This window comes from Topomyia yanbarensis, chromosome 1 (assembly GCF_030247195.1).
Source record: "Topomyia yanbarensis strain Yona2022 chromosome 1, ASM3024719v1, whole genome shotgun sequence".
NCBI lineage: Eukaryota > Metazoa > Arthropoda > Insecta > Diptera > Culicidae > Topomyia > Topomyia yanbarensis.
In genome coordinates, this window is record NC_080670.1 from 198,367,660 (window position 1) to 198,387,626 (window position 19,967).

Consider the following 19,967-nt stretch of genomic DNA (forward strand, 5'->3'; position numbering starts at 1 on the left):
AAAAAGTTATATTGAAAAATTGGCTTTGAAAGGGTCATCCACAAACAACAAGCAATAATCTTTAAGATATTCAAGATAAAGACTTTCTGTCTTCGGCGAAGTTGTTGGCAAACACATGCTGTACAACTTTGCCGCAGACATAATCTTACTAGATATACTTGTCAGAAAGTCACATTTAGGGAGATCAATAATTAAAATCACAGCACCATATGAAAGGACTTGTAATGTACACAAATTTCTTAGGAGACGTCATTGATTCAAATTTATCGTTTTTGGCGTAATTACCAGATCGCACGATTTCATAAAAAAAAACATTGTGCGTTCACGTAACTTACGTGTCATTTATGGATTTGCTGTCAAACTTGCGGCCCAATCAGCTGACGAGAAGAATCCAAAACACGAAAAACCTGAGTAGTTTTTTAGAGTCATGACTAACGACTTTCCTTTCAATATAGGACCGTTTTTCAAAATTTCCCAAGAAAAATCGTGTAAGCTCTGGAACGCTTATATCTTTTGTTGTACTGCATGGAATAATCAATTTCTTCATCATTTTCCAAAAATTTGTTTATTATAATTTGGAGTATATATGACATGCATCAATATCGAGAAAGTGTGTATGAAAAATCTTTCGAAAATAGCGGTTCGGAAAAAGTGAAATTTTCCAACCCATCTCGATCAGAGCCGTCAATAGGGTGCACAAATCGAACACCAAAAAGGATTAAAAAATTTAAATATAGGTCTACTATAGATTTACTTCTATTATCATTCGAATTAAGCTGGTTAAAGCGAACGGAGAATATCCCATCAAAGGAGTGTACAATATCGAGAAGAAAATAATCGAGAGCTGTGCACGACTGGTGGATTGCGATTCAATTAGTTTGCGTCGCTTCGTGCTACTAGCAGAGGCCAATATTTTTATTGCCGATGGTTGGAAAGGGGCATACACAACGAAAAACCAATTTAAAACATGTTACTGAATTCGTTATGGAATTTGCGTTTCAATTTCATCCGTCTCATCCGAATCCGATACTAACTTAGGTACAGGACTAAGCTAGCGCAGGATTGACGCTAGCTCCCAAAAACGAAAAATCAGGCATTTCAACATAGAGTGGAGAAGACAATTATTGGTATGCGGTCACCTCCGTGGACTGACTGAAGTATTTAATTTTTTTTAGCTGGGTGCTATCAACTGGGACACTTGATAACTAAAAAACTTGACAACTAAAAATCTGATGAGCTACTTATCGACGCTCAAACATTTGAACCATAAAAATGTAATTTTATATTAGCTTAATCAGCATTAGTTCAATGTTGTCTTCATACATGGATGGGGGTAGGTAATCCCCAACCACACAACCCTAGCTTATAGGAATGGATATTAGTCTGGCCCAAAATAGAGCTTTCCGTTGGAGTACCGTTTAGTTCAGAATTCTACCACTGAGTGGCGCTAGAGCGCTTGGGATTTTCTTATACATTTTATGTTGGCCATATCTCATGACCGGACACACTTGGCGGAATTGAGTGTACCGGTTGCCGCAGCAAGTACCAGCAACCACATGGAAGCCAACGAAAGATAAGGTTCCTGAAACGAGTGTACGAGCGAGATCAAATAGCGACACTACATACAACGACTCATAATTTGGTAGGTCGAACTTGGCGGAGGAGACAGGGAAAGTTAACGAACTCTATGAGTTCGCGGACAAGCACAATGTGCACACCAAGGTCAAGCAGCTAGTGACAAGCATTGAATTGTTATAGGAGGAAGCTTTAACGCTTGAGCTGTGAAGTGGGATAGCAGGCTAACCAACGCAAGAGGTTACAGCAGACATTCCGGATCGTCGGGATTAGTTTTGAAAGTGAGATAGTACTGAGCAAATCCACCTGCTGCAAGGAGTCCAATGACGCCAGCTCAAATGTGCACTGACAAACTGAACGCTATCGTGAAGAGTTTCTTCCCGAAGCACGAGTTAACCAGACAGTGGAAATATTGGTGACAATCTGGTCCCCATCGACGAGCTTCTTAGGTAATGCCCGCATTACATCGCATGTTATGAAGGTTTTTGTGAACCATCAACGCAGAAAAATCGAGGAGTTCGGAAATATGTTTATGCAACCAGTATACGGTTGTTGCAATCAATATCACTTTCTGAACCCTATAACTGGGGACCAATGATTGAAAATAAAATTTTTACTTTTTGAGACAAATGTGTGAAAAGTGACTCGGTTTCAGTGAATATTCGTGAAGTTTCACAAATTTCAATGAAGAGGAGGTCAATGCGACCCCTAGACCTTAATGAACACTCACCAAATTTTGGCTCCAGTATTATTTATGGATCCACGTCTAAAAACTGTGTACCTTGAATTTTTCCATTTCCGTATTTTTCGGCCCGAACCAATGTAATCACTGTGGGATATTTTATTGAATATTTAGGTGCAAGCTTAGACTCATTTTTAGTCTTTGGTTTGTTCCGAAAAAAACTCAACCTTGTTGCCGGTATAATGTACATGGACGATGGGAAAATTTAGGCACGACTACACGATCTGGCACCACATGGTACGACTACATGATGCGGCACCACAGATTTGTGTCGCAATTCGGGGAACCGTTAGAGAGGACACACGAAAAAACTACTTCTAAGGTATTTCAAATGTTTTTGTGGTAAGAAAGCAGGTGGGCCGATCTATGCCGTCCTATCCAACACTGTAGTAAAAAATATAATTCGATAGTACCACTACCTAGACCACTTTTTGCTCATAACAAAGACAAATTTATATATGCCAGTTCTGTGAACAGTCAGCACATTACGGATAACACTGCTCAGAAACCGCAGAGAAAAACTCATCTAAGGAAATGAATCCGCATATATAGTGTCTAATATGCTGCTGCTGATCAGGCAATAACGGTAATTGTAAAGTCTGTGCCAAGGACCTCAAAATCAACAGCCAGCACCAACAGTGAGGAAGCCGTTACCAAGGACGGAGTGTTCACACTATTTATTACTGTTTTATTTTCCATCTGACTTATAAACTTAAAACTGTATAATTGAGCTATAGCTAATCCGTGTAATGAAGCGGATTCTCCAAAGTCAAGCAGATCCTCGACAGTCGTGAAGGTGCGAGTCCTACCAATTATCGGTTCGTGGTGCCTAGGTAGTCCGATGATAGCTGGGCTTTAGATGAGAGTCATTACGTAGAGCTCTTGTGGTACCCGAATATTCAATAATGATACAAGTTTCGAGTAATCAACATTACCATTTAGCAGTTCGACAACAAAACCCACCTATTGAATTCTTCGCCGACGTTCCAGATTTTCCACATTCAACAATCTAGAGCGATCAGAATACGGTGAAAGATTAAGCGGATCGTGCCACGTTAGGTTAGACAAGGCCAACCTGATAAATTTGCGCTGTACACTTTGAATTCTTAAAATCGAATTCAAGTGCGTTTTCTATAATTGACCGAACAGCTGAACGGTGCCGATAACGTACAGTTTCAGATCATCGGCATACGCGAGCCTAAACGCTGGTGCAAGTAACTACATTATATCGTTGAAGTACAATACAAACAATAGTGGGCCGAGGTTGCTACCTTGTGGTACCCCAGATGAGTTTGTGAAAGACGACGAAGTGCTCGACTAAGGCTTCACACGGAGTGTCATCCCAGTAAAATAAGCTTTCAGTCATTAGGTAAAGCGATTCGAAGCACCTAGCTTAGATAACTCTAGTCAGAAGAATGTCATGCTTAGTCGAGTCAAACGTTGCTTTGAGATCAGTATAAACTGTGCCCCGTGTTTTTTTTTTCCAAACAAGTAGTTGGGAAATCGAGAATTTTTTATGGTAACTGACCGCCCAGGTATGCATCCATGTTGACCACACCACTGACATTTATCTCGACGATCTTAGATGCCACAGACTAGTTTACCGAAATTCCGACAAAACATCAATAGTCCACTAAGACGATAGGAAACACGATCTACATTTAGTGGAAATTTAGATGCAAAACAGATAGGAAGCAACACATTATAAACACATAAAAGCTGAGTGATGATGAATTGAGAAAGAAACTTCAATTTTAAATATAAACATAAACATGCTTTTCAAGTAACGGCTGAACACAAGGTTGATTGATCATAGAAAACTCCAAGAAAGAGATCAGCGACGACTAGATCAACCAACTTCCTAAATACATTGGAAGTGTTGCCAAAAATGCAGTTATTTTTTCCGCTGTTCTCTTACTATGAATTTTCCTAGTTTAGTATATTGACAGCAAAAAAGTCCGAAAAATCAAAACAGCGTATCGTTTTTGTGTAAAAAATCAATTCATAATTACCGATTTTTTCTGATGGCAGCGCCTAATTCGAGAGGGGCACAACAAGAGTCTACCTATTCGGTGGGTAAGGCACGAAAGACTGAGATATTATTAACGAGATGTTAATCAATTGGGTACTACACTTGATCAAGTTTAAAATAAAAAAACACCGTTTCATACCATTTGCGTCTTTAATTAAACAATGACTTGTACAAACTTCTTGCTCTTCGTATTTCTAGTGCCTCTAACGATTCTTTTTTTCATTTATCTACTTCCTTCTGTCAAAAACAAAAAATATTATACGTCTCTCGTAACCCAGAGAAACTTAACCGAACAGAATCCGTTTTTAACATCTATTCAGGAAATATTATGTAAAAAGGTATTTGTATCTCACCCATCAGTGAAAAAATATCCTTTATCAGGTCTGTAACAGCTACATATATAAACAAGCTTCGCCAGTGTCAATAACGACACGTACGACCGAATTCCGTTCGCTTCAGTAGTAGTAGCAATAGTAGTAGTACAAGTATTAGTTGTTTTTGTTTGTAATAGTAGTAACTCGTGTGTTTGTGAGCTGGATTTGTGTCACACATACCATCGTTTGCTTACGTAACATCTATACACAGTAGAAACAGTTTCGCTTTGCTTCAGTTGAATGGACAGCGCTCTGGTTTTAAGGACAGGTTGCGTCAATTGTATATGAAAATATATTGAAACAATTGACACCACGGTAGAGGTACGTTATAAGAATAAATTTACATGCACTATTTTCCAGCATGAAAAAAAATGAAAAAAAAAACAGTTTCGCAAGATGGCGGAATAAATGCTGTTTTGTATAGTTATAGTCGAGTCGTGCATACGTCTATGTATAATATATCCACGAGAACGTGTGCGTGTGTAGGAGAAAGAGATAGAGCGATTTGCCACATTGATTGACACATTGATTTGCGTTACTTTAAAGAGTTAAAGGCGACAGATAGAGACGTATTCTAATATTACCTTACCAATAGGTTATTTTGTTTCGAATTTTTGGGCTTCTTGATGATGGAAACGAAAATAATTTTTGTAACAATGAAATTGTATCCTGAACTTGGTATGCGTGAGAAATGTTTGATAGTATCAACAAAATTATCTAACTATGTACCTGTACCTACACGTGTACGCTTCAATTTTACATTCTGCCGATTTATAACAAATGAACTCCCGCCTCATAACGTGCTAGCTAGCTAGGCTATTTGCATCCGAAACCATCGGGTTGGCATAAACAATCAAAGAGTTCTGACGTGCCACGGTCCTAGTTATAATACACTACTACCATGGTTTTGGATTATTCTAGGTTCAGTTTTTTTTCTTGCTTTGACGGTACCTATCTAGTTTGGGGGAAAGAAGTGAGTGTAGATGGTTGTTTGTTCTTGCTGCAGTGGGTTTATTTTTTTTGTTTACCTACAAATTTGGTCCAACACGTTGATTCTTGAGAAATAATACTAATTGTAATGATATTGTAGTTATTTTATATCTCGCTATATCTTTATATGTTGCTCTCTCTCTCTCTCTTTTCTACTTCTAACTTTGCTATATATAAAAATCTCACCTTCGTCTTTTTTGTATGTTTAAGTATTTTATTATCTTTCAAGGGTGGGAATATTTCCGGTGTATTGATTTGCAATTTCTGTATTTTATTCGTTTGTTGTTTTTTCTTCTCTAGGAATGGAAACCAACTGACGGTTGACTACCTGCTATTACGTGTATTCTTTTTACTTTTGCTCTGCTGTTGGAGAAGGAACAGAGATTGAAAATTGACGTAGAAAATTGTGATGGTTTGAATCAGGTAAGGAATTTCCTTAGCCTTACACATGTCACAACCGGCACGTGAAAATGGTTTCAAAGACTCTAATGGTCAACTATCTGGTATGGCTAGGGTTCATATTTGGTTGATTTGGACTCTACAGAGGATTTGTGATAGTTTGATCTACCTGCAATTAGCTGGTCGGACCAAACAAAATGTGAGTTGTTTCGAAACTAGAATCTATTAGAAAGATCAGGGATCCTTCTCTTTTTTGTTTATTTTCTGTCGGCCTCTATCCGCACTGAATGCCAATTGCCAACACCAGAAGGAACCCAAGATATCAACCTATCAACACATAAACCGGGACCAACGGCTTTACTTTCCTTCCGGAGGACCACAGATTTTTCACCTCAAAAAATCTCAACGACGTCGGCTGGGATTGAACCCGACCCATTGGGGTGAGTGGCGGTCACGCTTACCACTCAACCACAGAGACCGAAGATTTTTTTTTTGTTTTCAGAATTGCACCAACATGCTCCACAAAAAGTAAAGCTCCTGGTTCCATGTTCGTTTTCACCGCAGGAACAGTGAAATTACACCACGGAAAAAAATCCTGTAGAAAATTATCTAGTGGACAGATCCTTTTCAAACTTTTGAACAATAAAATAGAACCCATTAGGAAGCTTTTGGCATATCCATTTCATCCAATTTCAATACCATAGCCGTACGTTCGCGCCTTACGCTCAACTCCACTCGTTAGGTTCCATGGTTACAGCTTGTTCTGTACGGCAACTCAATCGTTCCTCATGTCTTGCTCAGATTCGACCTCCTTCGGATGCTTCCGTAATGCCTGCTTCAAAATTGCCCAATATTTTTCAATGGGCCTTATTTCGGGTGCGTTGGGGAGGTCCATGTCCTTGGGTACGAAAGTGACCCCGTTGGCTTCGTTCCACTCTAGGACAACATTTGAATAGACACGAAGCTAGATCCGGTCAGAAGTTCGGGCCATACGTGTTGCTTCAACAGAGGAAGCAGACGCTTCTGTAGGCACTCCTTGAGGTAAATCTCCCCGTTTACAGTCCCGGTAGTCACGAACGGCGTACTCCCTTTGCCACATGAACAGATCGCTTGCCAAATCTTGTATTTATTGGAAAAATTTGAAAGTTTCTGCTTCATTACCTCCTCCGGAATACCAAACTTGTGCTGGGTGGTGAAGAACGGTAGCTCCGGAAGCTGCCGGAAGTCCGCCGTTGTCGACGAAAGACTTGGACAGATTCAACTTTTAGCCGCATCCCTGACCAAAGCATTGGAATTCCCATTAAACGCTTTCACTACACGCTTATGATCCTGATCACTAATAGAACATCCATTCTGACCACATTTCTCCTTCCGTGCGATGTTCAGAGCGGTAGTAACGTTAATAATACGACTCGCCGATGACTGCACAATTCTGAGTTGTTTTCCGATGTCCCGATGAGAGAGTTGAAGATTTTCCAGATTTTTGTGCAAAATCTATTCGCGATGTAGCTTTTCGAATGACGCCATTTTTTCCAATTTTCGAAAAAAAATGACAGCGATAAACATACAAGTGTAAACAATACACTCTAAACTACTTCTGCCCAAATTTTCAGAAGAAAATACCCAATGAGTTATTTTCTACAACGTTTTTTTCCGTGATGCGATTTGATGTGGAACACCGTTTAGATGGTAAAGCATCCATCTAGAATTTCAAACGTCCGCTCGGAATCACACCGTGACAGTATTAACAACTAAACTTGCATGCCGTTCAGCAAGAAACCCTCCACAAGCCTTCTAGCCCAAACGGATTGATGTCAAAATCTACCTAGTACAGGATCACATGGAACGAAACCTCATAAACACCGAAGAATCAATCACAGGATACCTGCCCATGTCCGTCCTATCCGAGGACGTTCTGAATCCGTCCGATGCTCCATCGGCGATTGTTGACACGAGACCATTGGAATATTGCCTACAACATACTTTCAAGAAACAACCTATTTCAATCTTCTCATACAGCAACACCGAAAAACCAGGTACGTGGTTCCTCCTCCGTTGTCTCGTTTACTAAAAGTGTGTAAAAAAGTGGAACAACTACTCCAAACTCCACACAACTGCCGGACTTCACCGAGTCAACTTCACCAGAATGGAGTTCCAAATAACATCCCAGCGAAATCCAGCTCGGACAACAGACTCAGTTTCGGTATATGCTCATGGCATTCTTCCAGAGATGTACGGTAGTCTACATACTACAAGTTGGAGTCACCGGAGGACATCCACGAACTCGTGGCGTCCAACGTAGGGTCACAGAAACGGACCCGAAGCGAACTGAGCAAGGTCACGATGAGGCTCTCTAATCAATTCCCCCACCAGGTTCGATAGGAATCGAGGTTAGAAGGGTCTCTCAAACTTCAATTTCCACCATATTCGCGTTAGTTGCAGCCAATCAATCAAGGACAACTACTCCACCTCTTAACCTATACTCGCTTTACAGTGGAATAGGTAGAGCCTTCGAGGTTGTTTGGGGATCTCCAGCTGCTTATCGCTCAACTTCAACCATATGGTTGGATCTTCACCATTCATGGAAGGTTAGAACCGGAGATCATTCATCGAAATACGAATTGACATCTTATCGGCACCCGCAGCATGAGCCATATCCTACCCGGTCACATGTAGGGTGGTCTTTGTCTATATCCCCGTCAGAGTGCGCGATATCAGTGCGGAATTAATGAACACACTGAAACAACTACCCCCTTCTTGGCGATGGTAGGCTTCAACGCTGTATCATCCGCTGTGGGGATCTGACAGAAGCGACCAACGGGGCAAGTAAATTGCTGGAGTCATGAAAGAGTACAATTTGATATTCTTACAGACCCCGGAAATATCAGGTTCAGTGCTGGCTGAGTATACACCACGCGGACTGGGTATCGCCTACGAAGAGTCAGCCTCGGACACTCTCGCATCAGACAGTGAATACACACCCTACCAACTAACGCCCAAACACGAGCAGGAAACTGAATGCAGTATTCCTCGTACAAGTGGTAAGCCTCCACCTCGAGCCACCCACGGAGTAGAACACGGAGATCAGTCAAGTCATCAAAGATCGCCGCAGCTCACTCCGGGTTCTGAAAAAGTCCCCCGTTGGCCACTCCATAAAGAAACAGAGGGCGACAAGGTTTAACAAATCACGAAACTTGGCCAGGAAGCCCATTGAAGCTTTGAAGACCTTCATTACCGTCACTCAGGTCGGGTTCGAAACCTTCTTGCACAGCAGTGAAGTTCCGACGGAGACGTTCGATCTAGTGTTTACCGCAAGGTACAACTATGCTCTATGTTCCGACGAGTAGCCAACAAGCACTGATTCCGAAAATCTTCAAGTTTTTCATATTTGGTCTAGCACCGTGCCACAACTCATACGACGACGACTTCGCCGATTTCGTCGGAAGAATGTGTCTTCTGGAAATACACAGCTGTATTCAATGTTTCTTTCCAACAGCAGTGCGGCAGATTGGCATCGAACAGTAGGCAACGAACCATCTCAACGTTTCCTCCAATGTACTCTCCTTCTTGATCGGAATGCACAAAGCCGGGCTTCCGGTCGAATGTATTGTTCGTTTGTGTTTCAGTAGGTAGACCCCACAATAACGGAAATGGTCGTCAAGTACGGTCATCAAGATACACGCCCACGGATGACCGACTAGAAAAAATCCAGGAGTTAACGTTAACGCAGATGTAGGGACTACTTGAAAGTAGTAAGCGAGGAGTTTAGGTAGACATTCGCTTGGGTCACGTTCCACGCGCTGCGACTAAGAATTTTTTCGCGCTCTTCACAACAGTCTCCTAAATTCTTCCATTGTGCTGTTAGTGGATTAAAACCTACGATTGACCTTCTAGCGATATGCATTTCCTGAAGTCATCGATCAGCCCCAATAAAATGTGTGCTATTTTCAAATCAGATCTCATTTGACCACCCACGTCGTACAAAGAGTGTATCGATGAACATGGTAGTAGACAAGTTGTTAGCTGCCTGCACGTGTACTGCTTTCGTTGATAAACCTTCGTAGTTTTAACTCCACGAACGCAAGAAGCGTGGATCCTTAGACGTGTGTAATCGACATTGTCATAAATGAGAGCTCGGGTTTTTATTTCTGGAACAGTTGTTGAGTAGCTGTTTTCCTCTTGAGCCATACACAGCGAGCACAACGGTTAACAGCGCGTCGGACAGCTACGCCATGTATTGTTGGTTGACGACAGCCGTAGGCAAATTTGGTCCTGGAAGTAAATTTCGCAATAAAAGTTCAACCACAACACTATCGAGTAGGAGTATGATCGGTTTTTTGTCATACGAATAAGGTTTTGTTGTAGATGGTCTCCCACACACAATGTTCCGGCACCATCCAAAAGAGGGCACAGGGCAGCTAGTGGTCTAAAGAGCACTTTTCTCCCTTTCGAACATGCCTTAGTTCCCGTTCGGAAGCGAAAGCATGCCGCTTGTGCCATGGCTTGATATAATTCACTCGATGTTAGTAATGATTCAAACTCCACCTTCGCTACATATGCTAGAACGAGAACGATGAACATGTAGCTCGAACTCCGATCAAGTAATCACTGCTCAATACCATAGTTGCTCCGAACGTTGGTCATCCTTACCTAGTGAGGTTCAAGCAACTGATCGTAGACGATCACATCTATTGACGTCAGCTTCCATGTTCAACCCTTCCGATCCTTGGAACCAGATGTACTGTGTTAGAAGTTCTTATGGAGTTAAACCACGTGTCGCACAATCTGTAGGATTGGCATGTGTGCCCACGTAGTTCCATCGTTCAGGAGGTAAAATGTTCAAAATCAACGAGGTACGATTTCCCACATAAGTTTGTCAATTGCGCGGATGGGCAGAAAGCCTTTAAAGATCTATAGAACATTCAGTCCATGCACAAATTTTCATATCCAAATGAACAAATGCGACTGTTATATGCTCTCTCAATGCTGCAACTACTGCCGCATTTAACTCTAGTTGCGGTACAAACACTCGCTTGATTGGTGCCACCTTTGTTTTGGCCACCAAGAGGTTTACAATCCGCATCACTTGCTCGGGTGTGTACTACCGCACCGCTGATGCACATGAGAAACCATGCAACTTCGCATTCCCTTCGCAATGTACTGGAAAATTAGTGCAAAGTGTTATAGTAACGATGTAATAATCGAAAGAGAAAGTAAACAAAGAAAGGCTCTCAATGTTACTTACGTCCTATTCTAAATTTTCTCCAGAATTATTCTCCATTTGCACTGCTACCAGCACAGCAAGAAAGACGTCCGAATGATGTCGATAGGTCCCGTCTGATTGAAACCCGGATCAGTTAAGCTCTCCTGTATTTGTTTGAGATGGACTATAGACGTACACAGAAGTGCATGGTTTCGTTTCCTACAGTCAACTGTGTAATACAGACTTCGACGTGCTTCAGTTATAGCGCAACTTCGCTCTCTGTACAAGTTTACTTTCGGAATGGATTACTAATATCTTAAACTATGAGGCACTGATACTCTGGGTATCAGGTATCAGAATATATTGGCTCAAATGGCACGTGCGACATTTCGCGCATTTTTTGATTACTTGGCAGTATGCAAAGACTGCATTTTAGCTGCTTCTTTGCTAACTCTCTCTCATCATTTTTCGAAAAAGCCGTACACGTTTCCAAAGCATCGCATCAATCTTCCAAAAGGATTCAAATTCAAAAACGAGAGATTCTCCATGTCTATGATCCTTTGTATCCACAAGGAGCGAGTTTCTTTGTCGATTTTTTTCCAAAAGTTGGTGGATAAACTATGGATAACTCGTGATCCATAGTTAGATTACCGCACTTGAAGATGATTGCTTTCATCTTCAAGTGCGGTAATCTAACGTATCAGAAGTAAAGACCAATTTCCAAAGGTTGCTGGAGCTAGCTGAACACAGTTTACTTTTTACTTATCGTAGAAGTTTATATGAATCTCCCACACTTCTCTATAGTTGGCATCCAAGATCGAGTATAAACTGATCAACCTATTCACGCTGCCCTCCGGGTAGGATGTCAGATACTGCATCTTTAGTGAATCCTTCAGTTCGATTGGTCAGTGAATTTTTAACTCATAAATGTTCTTGAACGATCTCCAATGTTTTCTTTCATTCCTAAATGTCGGCACGTTAGGTTCCGTTTATTTTTTAAATACCGAACTCGATCCAAACCTCAACCGAAAACATGAGTGATGCGATCTATGCGACTCTCAGAAGTGCTATCATATGTTTATTGCTCTGAGTAGCCGACTGCCGAAAATTTATAGTTTGTTAAATTAATTCGGAAATGCTAGGTATGCTAGAAGAGTCTGCTTTGTACACTGTTTCTACAAAGACCAAACAAAGTGTCGAAATGTTGTAGCTAACAAACTAAATTAACAAAATTCATCCGTCTGTTTGAGAGTAAACCAACCAAAAACGAACCTTTCCAAAAACAGTTATGAGCACAAAGAATGACAAAATACTGTCTACTTTTGGCAGCACTGTTACCATCATTTGTAATGTTTAATTAAGGAGAAGGAAAAGTACCTCTTCTAAAGAGTGAAACCATCGTGGTCAAAGAATTGCCTTTTTCTCTACTATTGCAAATTGATTTGTTTGTCAGTGGCTGAAAAATATTGTAGTTGTTCTCATAGTTCTAGCTACCATCTGTTTGTATTTAATATGTTTTCTTGCTTTATCCCGCTTATTTTTTTTTCTGATTTTCGATGTTCTACACCGATCTAATATGTATTGGTTGTATTTTTTTTCAGAATCACCATTGGAAGTAGCAGTAGTGGATTCATCAATTGCAATAGTAGCATTAGTAGTAGTAGTAGTAGTTGTAGTAGTCGTATGTAAACTTTAGCGCTACAATAATATCTCAGTCTTCTGTTTGTCCTATGGTTACTGTTATGGAAGATTTTTTGTCGATGTTCGCGACTAACAAATGCGCGGAAAGCAAAGTTGAACCATTCATTCGATCATTCGTTGTGGATGAGAGAAAAAGAGAAAAAAGAGAATGTTCCGAGAGAAAAAGAAAAAGACAGAGAGATCAGATGAAAACATTGCCAAGACTGAGTAGCAGCATTGTTACAAGGGACATTTGACGCTTTAATTCCCCTCTAAAAAGGCACCACAAAACCTATATTAAGCGTTAAGATGAGGTGGAAATTTGAATTTGGCAAAAAAGTCAAAAGTAGAAAACAAACTATGAATTGCTAGACAGCGGGAGTAGACGGTACTTTAACAAATACCTCAAATGATTTAAAAAATCAACAAGAAGTAATAGATAAGGAAACTACACAAAGTTTATCCTTCACGGAGTTCCCAAGAAGTTCAGTATTCGAACAAAATAATACCTAACTATTTCTTATCTGTTACCCTATATAGGGAAGTGGCAAATCATATTGAGAATATTACAATTGCCATTTTTATGATACTAGATCATCCAAATATTTTATACATCTTGTTGGAACAATTGGACCAAACAAAATGCTAGTTGTCGTGTCTAGCCTGAAGCAATCGTAAACAACTAAAATGTAATTAAAGCTAATCATTTTTCAACATAATATTTAGTAACCAAACATAGCAAAAAGCATATCGTGTAGGGTAGTGTCCGTACTGACATGTCTGTCCTATGTATATACAGTTTCGTTGCGTGACTCGCTATGCGATTGAACATTTTCGAACATCCAATTACATATGGGATTGACTTGCCAGTACAGCCGGTATATTAGACAGCAACAAAGCATTGATGTAAGAGGCACAGGAGGCAATAATGAAAGCGAAAGAATCTAAATTAAAAGAAAAAAAAACAATAGAATTCGGTTCAACCTCGACCGTATTCCGGTTGCTTTTAGTAACACACCAAACCAAACGGGGGTGATTGAAACAGAACAGAACAAAAAAAAACCATACTATGAACACAAATGTTGTGTGTAGAAAGGCAGCGCGCGACCCTTTTTAGTAACAGGGAGCGGGGTCCCACAAAGCAGAGCTGTTTGTATATTCTGATAAACTCAGACGGGGAACTGGGAAAACTCACCTGTGGTGCTTGCGTATCCAGCGTGTGTTTCGACATCACAATCGTGGTGGTTTTTTGCAGATTTTCAGCAGTAGCTGGTTCCGTGGGGGACTTGGGAGGACCATTTTCGATCAAGTTGCCACCCAGGGCCAACGATTCGGCCGCTCGTACAAAGTCCAAAACCTGTGAGTTAAAATCCTTGTTAGAGTAGATATCGTAGAATCGTTCGAAGATCATTGTCTTACCTTTTCCGGTGTGCTCTTTTCCCGACTACTCACAAGAGCTTGCGAGTCCACATTGGGAGACACTCTGTTCAGAGTTTGCTGTGAATTTCCCACCGGAAGCGTTGCTACCGTCGTCGTTGGAGGCGGCGGCTGCTGCTGCTGCTGTTGTTGCTGCAAGAAAACACTCGATTCTGTCGTTTGCGGATGTTCCTCACCCACCGAAAAGTCCTCTTCCGGGACTCTATCTACGCTTGATTTGTGCAGCGCGTCAGCGGCAATAATTGAATCCTCCCTATCTAAGCTCGATACGCTCTGACTCAGCTCGGAGCCAGTTTCTGAAGCTCGAGAACCTGTGCGAAAACAAAACGATATTATCAATTCAGATCAGTTAGCCCATGTCGTCAAACCCTTACCTATTCTAGTACTATGCCCATTATTGCTTATTCCGGTGCTCATGCCCCCAGCGCTACCAATCGACTGATGCGCCAGATCACCCTTCTCGTACCCTTTGCACACGACCATGTGCAGAACGCCGCCGGAAGCACGCAGCGCGTTTACCGCTTCCTGATGGGTTGCACCCAGCAGGGAAACACCATTTACTTCCAGGATGCGCATCCCGACCCGTAGCCGGCCGTCCCGTTTAGCCGCACCCGTACTGTTGATCTTCGAAATGAACACACCCTCGTCCGCCGGATCCAACGGATTACCGCGCTGTCCGTTCAGACCGCCCTTGATGTGCATACCGAGCCGTTCACCTTCCTGCTTGACCAGATTAACCTCCTGCGAAAATGGTGGGTGGGATGATTGGTTTAGTGCGGCCAGACGGACGTGAGAGGTGAATATTGGGGAAAAATTGATCTACCACTCAGTTGTTGATAACTTAGCTTCAACAAGAGTCTCAGGTAGTGCAACTAAACACAGTGATATCAAAGGACAACAAATATATGTCATACTACGCTAGGTCGTACAGTTTAATAAAACGACACTTATATCATGCATTGATTTGATTTGAGATTTCGCTTGAAAATTGCAGCGGTAATGTTCCAGACACGGCTAGAGGTATTTGGATGTACGTTTTGCTCTAGTAGCACTATGGTTTAAATCAGTAACTAAAGACTAAGTTAGTTACCGAAATGATCATAACTGATGAACGATTACTACTACACAACTAGGCCGCTCACGCGAAAGGTGATCGGAGGAAGATACGTGTTCTTAACCACAGGTTCTGCATCAATGACGACAACGAACATAAACAAGTAAACTCGCGAAAAATCCTAAACAACGACAGGGGATGTTCAACAGGGGGGTGACGGTTACATACCTCAGTTTGCAAGCGAACTATTTCGAAATGCTGGTGCTAGTGTGATATTATGGCAATTGTTTTTGTTTGATTGTTGTAGTTGAAAAATTTGAATTTGCAGTGAGAAAAGTAAAATATAAAAAAGCAACGTTTGTTAGAGAAGGGAGTCTAGCCCGACATTCAACTCCTAGTTAGTGTGTTGAATCTGCGTGTAGTTTTGGGTGACGTATCAATCGAAAATAGCTAATGATAATTTAAACCAAAGAAGAGCAATATGTGTGTGTTTCCTATAGGTAGAGAGCTACAGATAACTCGCTTCATTTGACGGTATTTACCTGAAATCCAGCAGGCAAAGGATCATGCTGAACGGTCAGTTTAATTTCGTCACACGGTCGTAGAAGTTCCATCACGGCTTCCTGGTGTGTCGCACTGGTAACATCCGTTCCGTTTACCTTCAAAATACGATCACCGATTCGTAGTTTACCGGAAAGTGCCGCAATTCCTCCGGGAACGATCTGGAAGATGGTAAAATAGTTAGTCTAATAGTAAAAAAAATATTTTAGCGGAATCTGGATTGAAACACCTACGTGAGAAATGAAAATGCCAGGATCGTGCGCTCCAAATGGTGTGCACGAGTGGTCGGTACCACCGATGATGCTGAAACCGAGGGAACCCTGATCTTTGGGCAGTATAACCTCCTATGGGGAAGTGAGGGAAATACAAATTGTAAATGCATTAGTAAAAGCTGGTCGGTCCGGTGGAAGAGAATACGCGAATTGCGGTGCTACAGTGGTGCTTGATAATATGAGGAAAGCTGATTAAACTCCAGGAAAAAACACAAATTGAACAAATCAATGAAAAAATGTACAGTACATGACTAATGCTTGGACAGTTTGTTTTACAAAGTACAATAGAATATACAGAGATTACTTGAGTCTACGATTTTGCAGCGGTTCGTATTTTTTATTGCATCACAGAAAGCGAACAGCAGCAATTTTGAACTGTTGTTATATACAAGTGGTGATGGAAATACGACGAATGGACATTGTGTTATTTACAACATTAAAAATAAAGTCATTCAACTAACATATTTATATAATCATAAACGAAAAGGGGAACGGGGCACCTAGCATAATGGACATTTCTAGACAAACAGGTCAAATGGTTCTAAGTGCAAATGAGAATCTCTCTTTGTTTGCTTTCTCCTTCGATTATATGCAAGTTAAAGAGAAACGTAAAAGTGGCCGAGTTAACAGAAGATAAAGTAAGCAAAGGCAGCTTTCATTAGCATCTAGGACCTTTCGACATGTTTGTCTAGATTTAGTATAATGAACGTTTGGCATAGCTGATACTTGGCATAATTTTGGGAAGTGATCGAAGGTCATTGGTATAACAAATTTTATCTAAAGGAAAATGGCCATTTGGCATAATTTTGAACTGCGCTGGAATTAGGAGTTCCGATGGCATAAAGGACATTTGGCATTATATAGAGTAGTGTTAAAAGTAAGGGTCATGTTATTGAAATTTATTGATGTTTTGGAATAAAAGATTTATTGTAATTAGAACGATTGAATACAACGATTGTTCAATATTTCCTTCTACAGAACTCGTTCTCCAGATACAATATTCTTGGCTAAAATAGTCATTTGATTAAAAGATTCATTTGGACGAAAGAGTCATTTGGCTGAAAGAATCATTTGATCAAAAGTCATTTGGCCGAAAATCATTTGGCTCAGAGTCATTTGGCCGAAAGAGTAGTTTGTCCGAGAGAATCATTTGGCCGAAAGTCATTTGTCTGAGTCATTTGGCGAAAAGAATAATTTTGGTCGAAAGTCATTTGGCCGAAAGAGTCATTTGATCAAGAGACATTTGGTCGAAAAAGTAATTTGGCCGAAAGAGTTATATGGTCGAGAGTAATTTCGCCGTAAGCGTCGTTTGGCCGAAAGCTCGATCAAGGTCAAGAGTAATTTGGCTGAAAGAGTCGTTTGGTCGAAAGTCATTTGGCCAAAAGTCTTGTCCGAAAGACAATATTTGGCCAAGTCATTTAGCCGAAACAGGCATTTGTTCGAATGAGTCATTTGTCCGAGAGAATCATTGGGCCAAAAGCGTCATTTGGGCGACAAAGTCATTGGTCCGAAAGTAATTTGTCCGAGTAATTTGTCCGAGTCATTTGGCTGAAAGTCATTCGATCAAAAAAGTCATCTGGCCGAGTCATTTGACTGAAAGAGTCCTTTGGTCGAAAGTCATTTGGCCGAAAGTCAAAGGTCGAGTCATTTGGCCAAGAGTCGTTTGACTGAAAGTCATTTGGCCGAAAGAATTATTTGGACGAAACAGTCGTTTGGCCGAGTTATTTGGTCGAGAGTAATTTTGCCGTAAGAGTCGTTTGGCCTAAAGCTCGATCAAGGTCAAGAGTAATTTGGCCGAAAGAGTCCTTTGGTCGAAAGTCATGTGGCCGAAAGTTATTTGGTCGAAAGTCGTTTGCCCAAAAGTCTTGGCCGAAAGAACTATTTGGCCAAGTCATTTAGCCGAAACAGGCATTTGTTCGAATGAGTCTATTGTCCGAGAGAATCATTGGGCCGAAAGCGTCATTTGGCCGAAAAAGTCATTAGTCCGAAAGTAATTCGTCCGAAAGTAGTTTATCTGAAAGTCATTTGTCCGTGAGTCATTTGTCCGAAAGAGTCATTTGTCCGAAAGAATCATTTGGCTGAAAGTCATTCGATCAAAAGTCATCTGGCCGAGTCATTTGACTGAAAGAGTCCTTTGGTCGAAAGTCATTTGGCCGAAAGTCAAAGGTCGAATCATTTGGCCAAGAGTAGTTTGACCGAAAGAGTCATTTGGCCGAGTCTTTTGACCGAGTGTCATAGGGCAGAAAGAGTCATTTGTCCGAGAAAATCATTTGCCCGAAAGTCATTTGTCAGAAAGTCATTTGGCATAAAGAATAATTTTGGTCGAAAGTCATTTGGCCGAAAGAGTCATTTGATCAAGAGACATTTGGTCGAAAAAGTAATTTGGCCGAAAGAGTTATTTGGTCGAGAGTAATTTCGCCGTAATAGTCGTTTGGCCGAAAGCTCGATGAAGGTCAAGAGTAATTTGGCCGAAAGAGTCCTTTAGTCGAAAGTCATTTGGCCCAAAGTCTTGGCCGAAAGAGTCATTTGGCCGAAAGAATGAGTCCGAGAGAATCATTGGGCCGAAAGCGTCGTTTGGCCGAAAAAGTCATTGGTCTGAAAGTAATTTGTCCGAAAGTAATTTATCTGAAAGTCATTTGTCCGAGTCGTTTGGCTGAAAGAGTCCTTTGGTTGAAAGTCATTTGGCCGAAAGTCAAAGGTCGAATCTTTGGCCAAGAGTCGTTTGACCGAAAGAGTCATTTGGCCGAAAGAATTATTTGGACAAAAGAGTCGTTTGGCCGAGTCTTTTGACCGAGAGTCATATGGAAGAAAGAGTCATTTGTCTGAGAGAATCATTTGGCCGAAAGTCATTTGCCCGAAAGTCATTTGTCAAAAAGTCATTTGGCCGAAAGAATAATTTTGGTCGAAAGTCATTTGGCCGAAAGAGTCATGTGATCAAGAGAAATTTGGTCAAAAGTTATTTGGCCGAAAGAGTTATTTGGTCGAGAGTAATTTCGCCGTAAGTCGTTTAGCCGAAAGCTCGATGAAGGTCAAGAGTAATTTGGCCGAAAGAGTCCTTTAGTCGAAAGTTATTTGGTCGAAAGTCATTTGGCCAAAAGTCTTGGCCGAAAAAGTCATTTGGCCGAAAGAATGAGTCATTTGTCCGAGAGAATCATTGGACCGAAAGCGTCATTTGGCCGAAAAAATCATTGATCCGAAAGTAATTTATTTGAAAGTCGTTTGTCCGAGAGTCATTTGGCCGAAAGAGTCGTTTGGCTGAAAGTCATTCGATCAGAAGAGTCACCTGGCCGAGACATTTATATGAAAGAGTCCTTTGGTCGAAAGTCATTAGGCCGAAAGTCAAAGGTCGAGTCATTTGACCAAGAGTCGTTTGACCGAAAGTCATTTAGCCGAAAGAATTATTTGGACGAAAGAGTCGTTTGCCCAAGAGTAATTTAGTCGAAAGAGACATTTGTCCGAAAAAAAATCATTTGTCCGAAGAAAAAGAGAATAATTTGACCGTCAGCGTCATTTGGTCGTTGTCAGTTAATACACCTCGATTCGCTCAGCATCCGGAAGGACTGCTCTGGACCCCAATTCGTCTCGGGCTTACTGTCTGACGGAGTGGATTGCTATATAATTCTCAAACGCCTGGATCTTCAAATATAC

General features: G+C 41.1%; 1 protein-coding gene across 18 annotated transcripts in view; it reads right to left on the bottom strand.

Moving 5' to 3' along the window:
* LOC131687212 (protein lap4-like) overlaps positions 1-19,967 on the bottom strand; it is a 168,092-nt gene that overhangs the window by 34,379 nt on the left and 113,746 nt on the right. For 17 of the 18 annotated variants that reach the window (XM_058971315.1, XM_058971295.1, XM_058971312.1 and 14 more), the window contains 6 exons: positions 16,281-16,391; positions 16,029-16,208; positions 15,715-15,750; positions 14,807-15,173; positions 14,415-14,743; positions 14,191-14,352 (listed from right to left, as the gene is read on the bottom strand). In XM_058971315.1, the coding sequence (XP_058827298.1) occupies positions 14,191-14,352; positions 14,415-14,743; positions 14,807-15,173; positions 15,715-15,750; positions 16,029-16,208; positions 16,281-16,391 (1,185 nt within the window). The remainder of the gene's footprint in view (positions 1-14,190; positions 14,353-14,414; positions 14,744-14,806; positions 15,174-15,714; positions 15,751-16,028; positions 16,209-16,280; positions 16,392-19,967) is intronic. The other variant, XM_058971327.1, reaches the window with a different exon arrangement.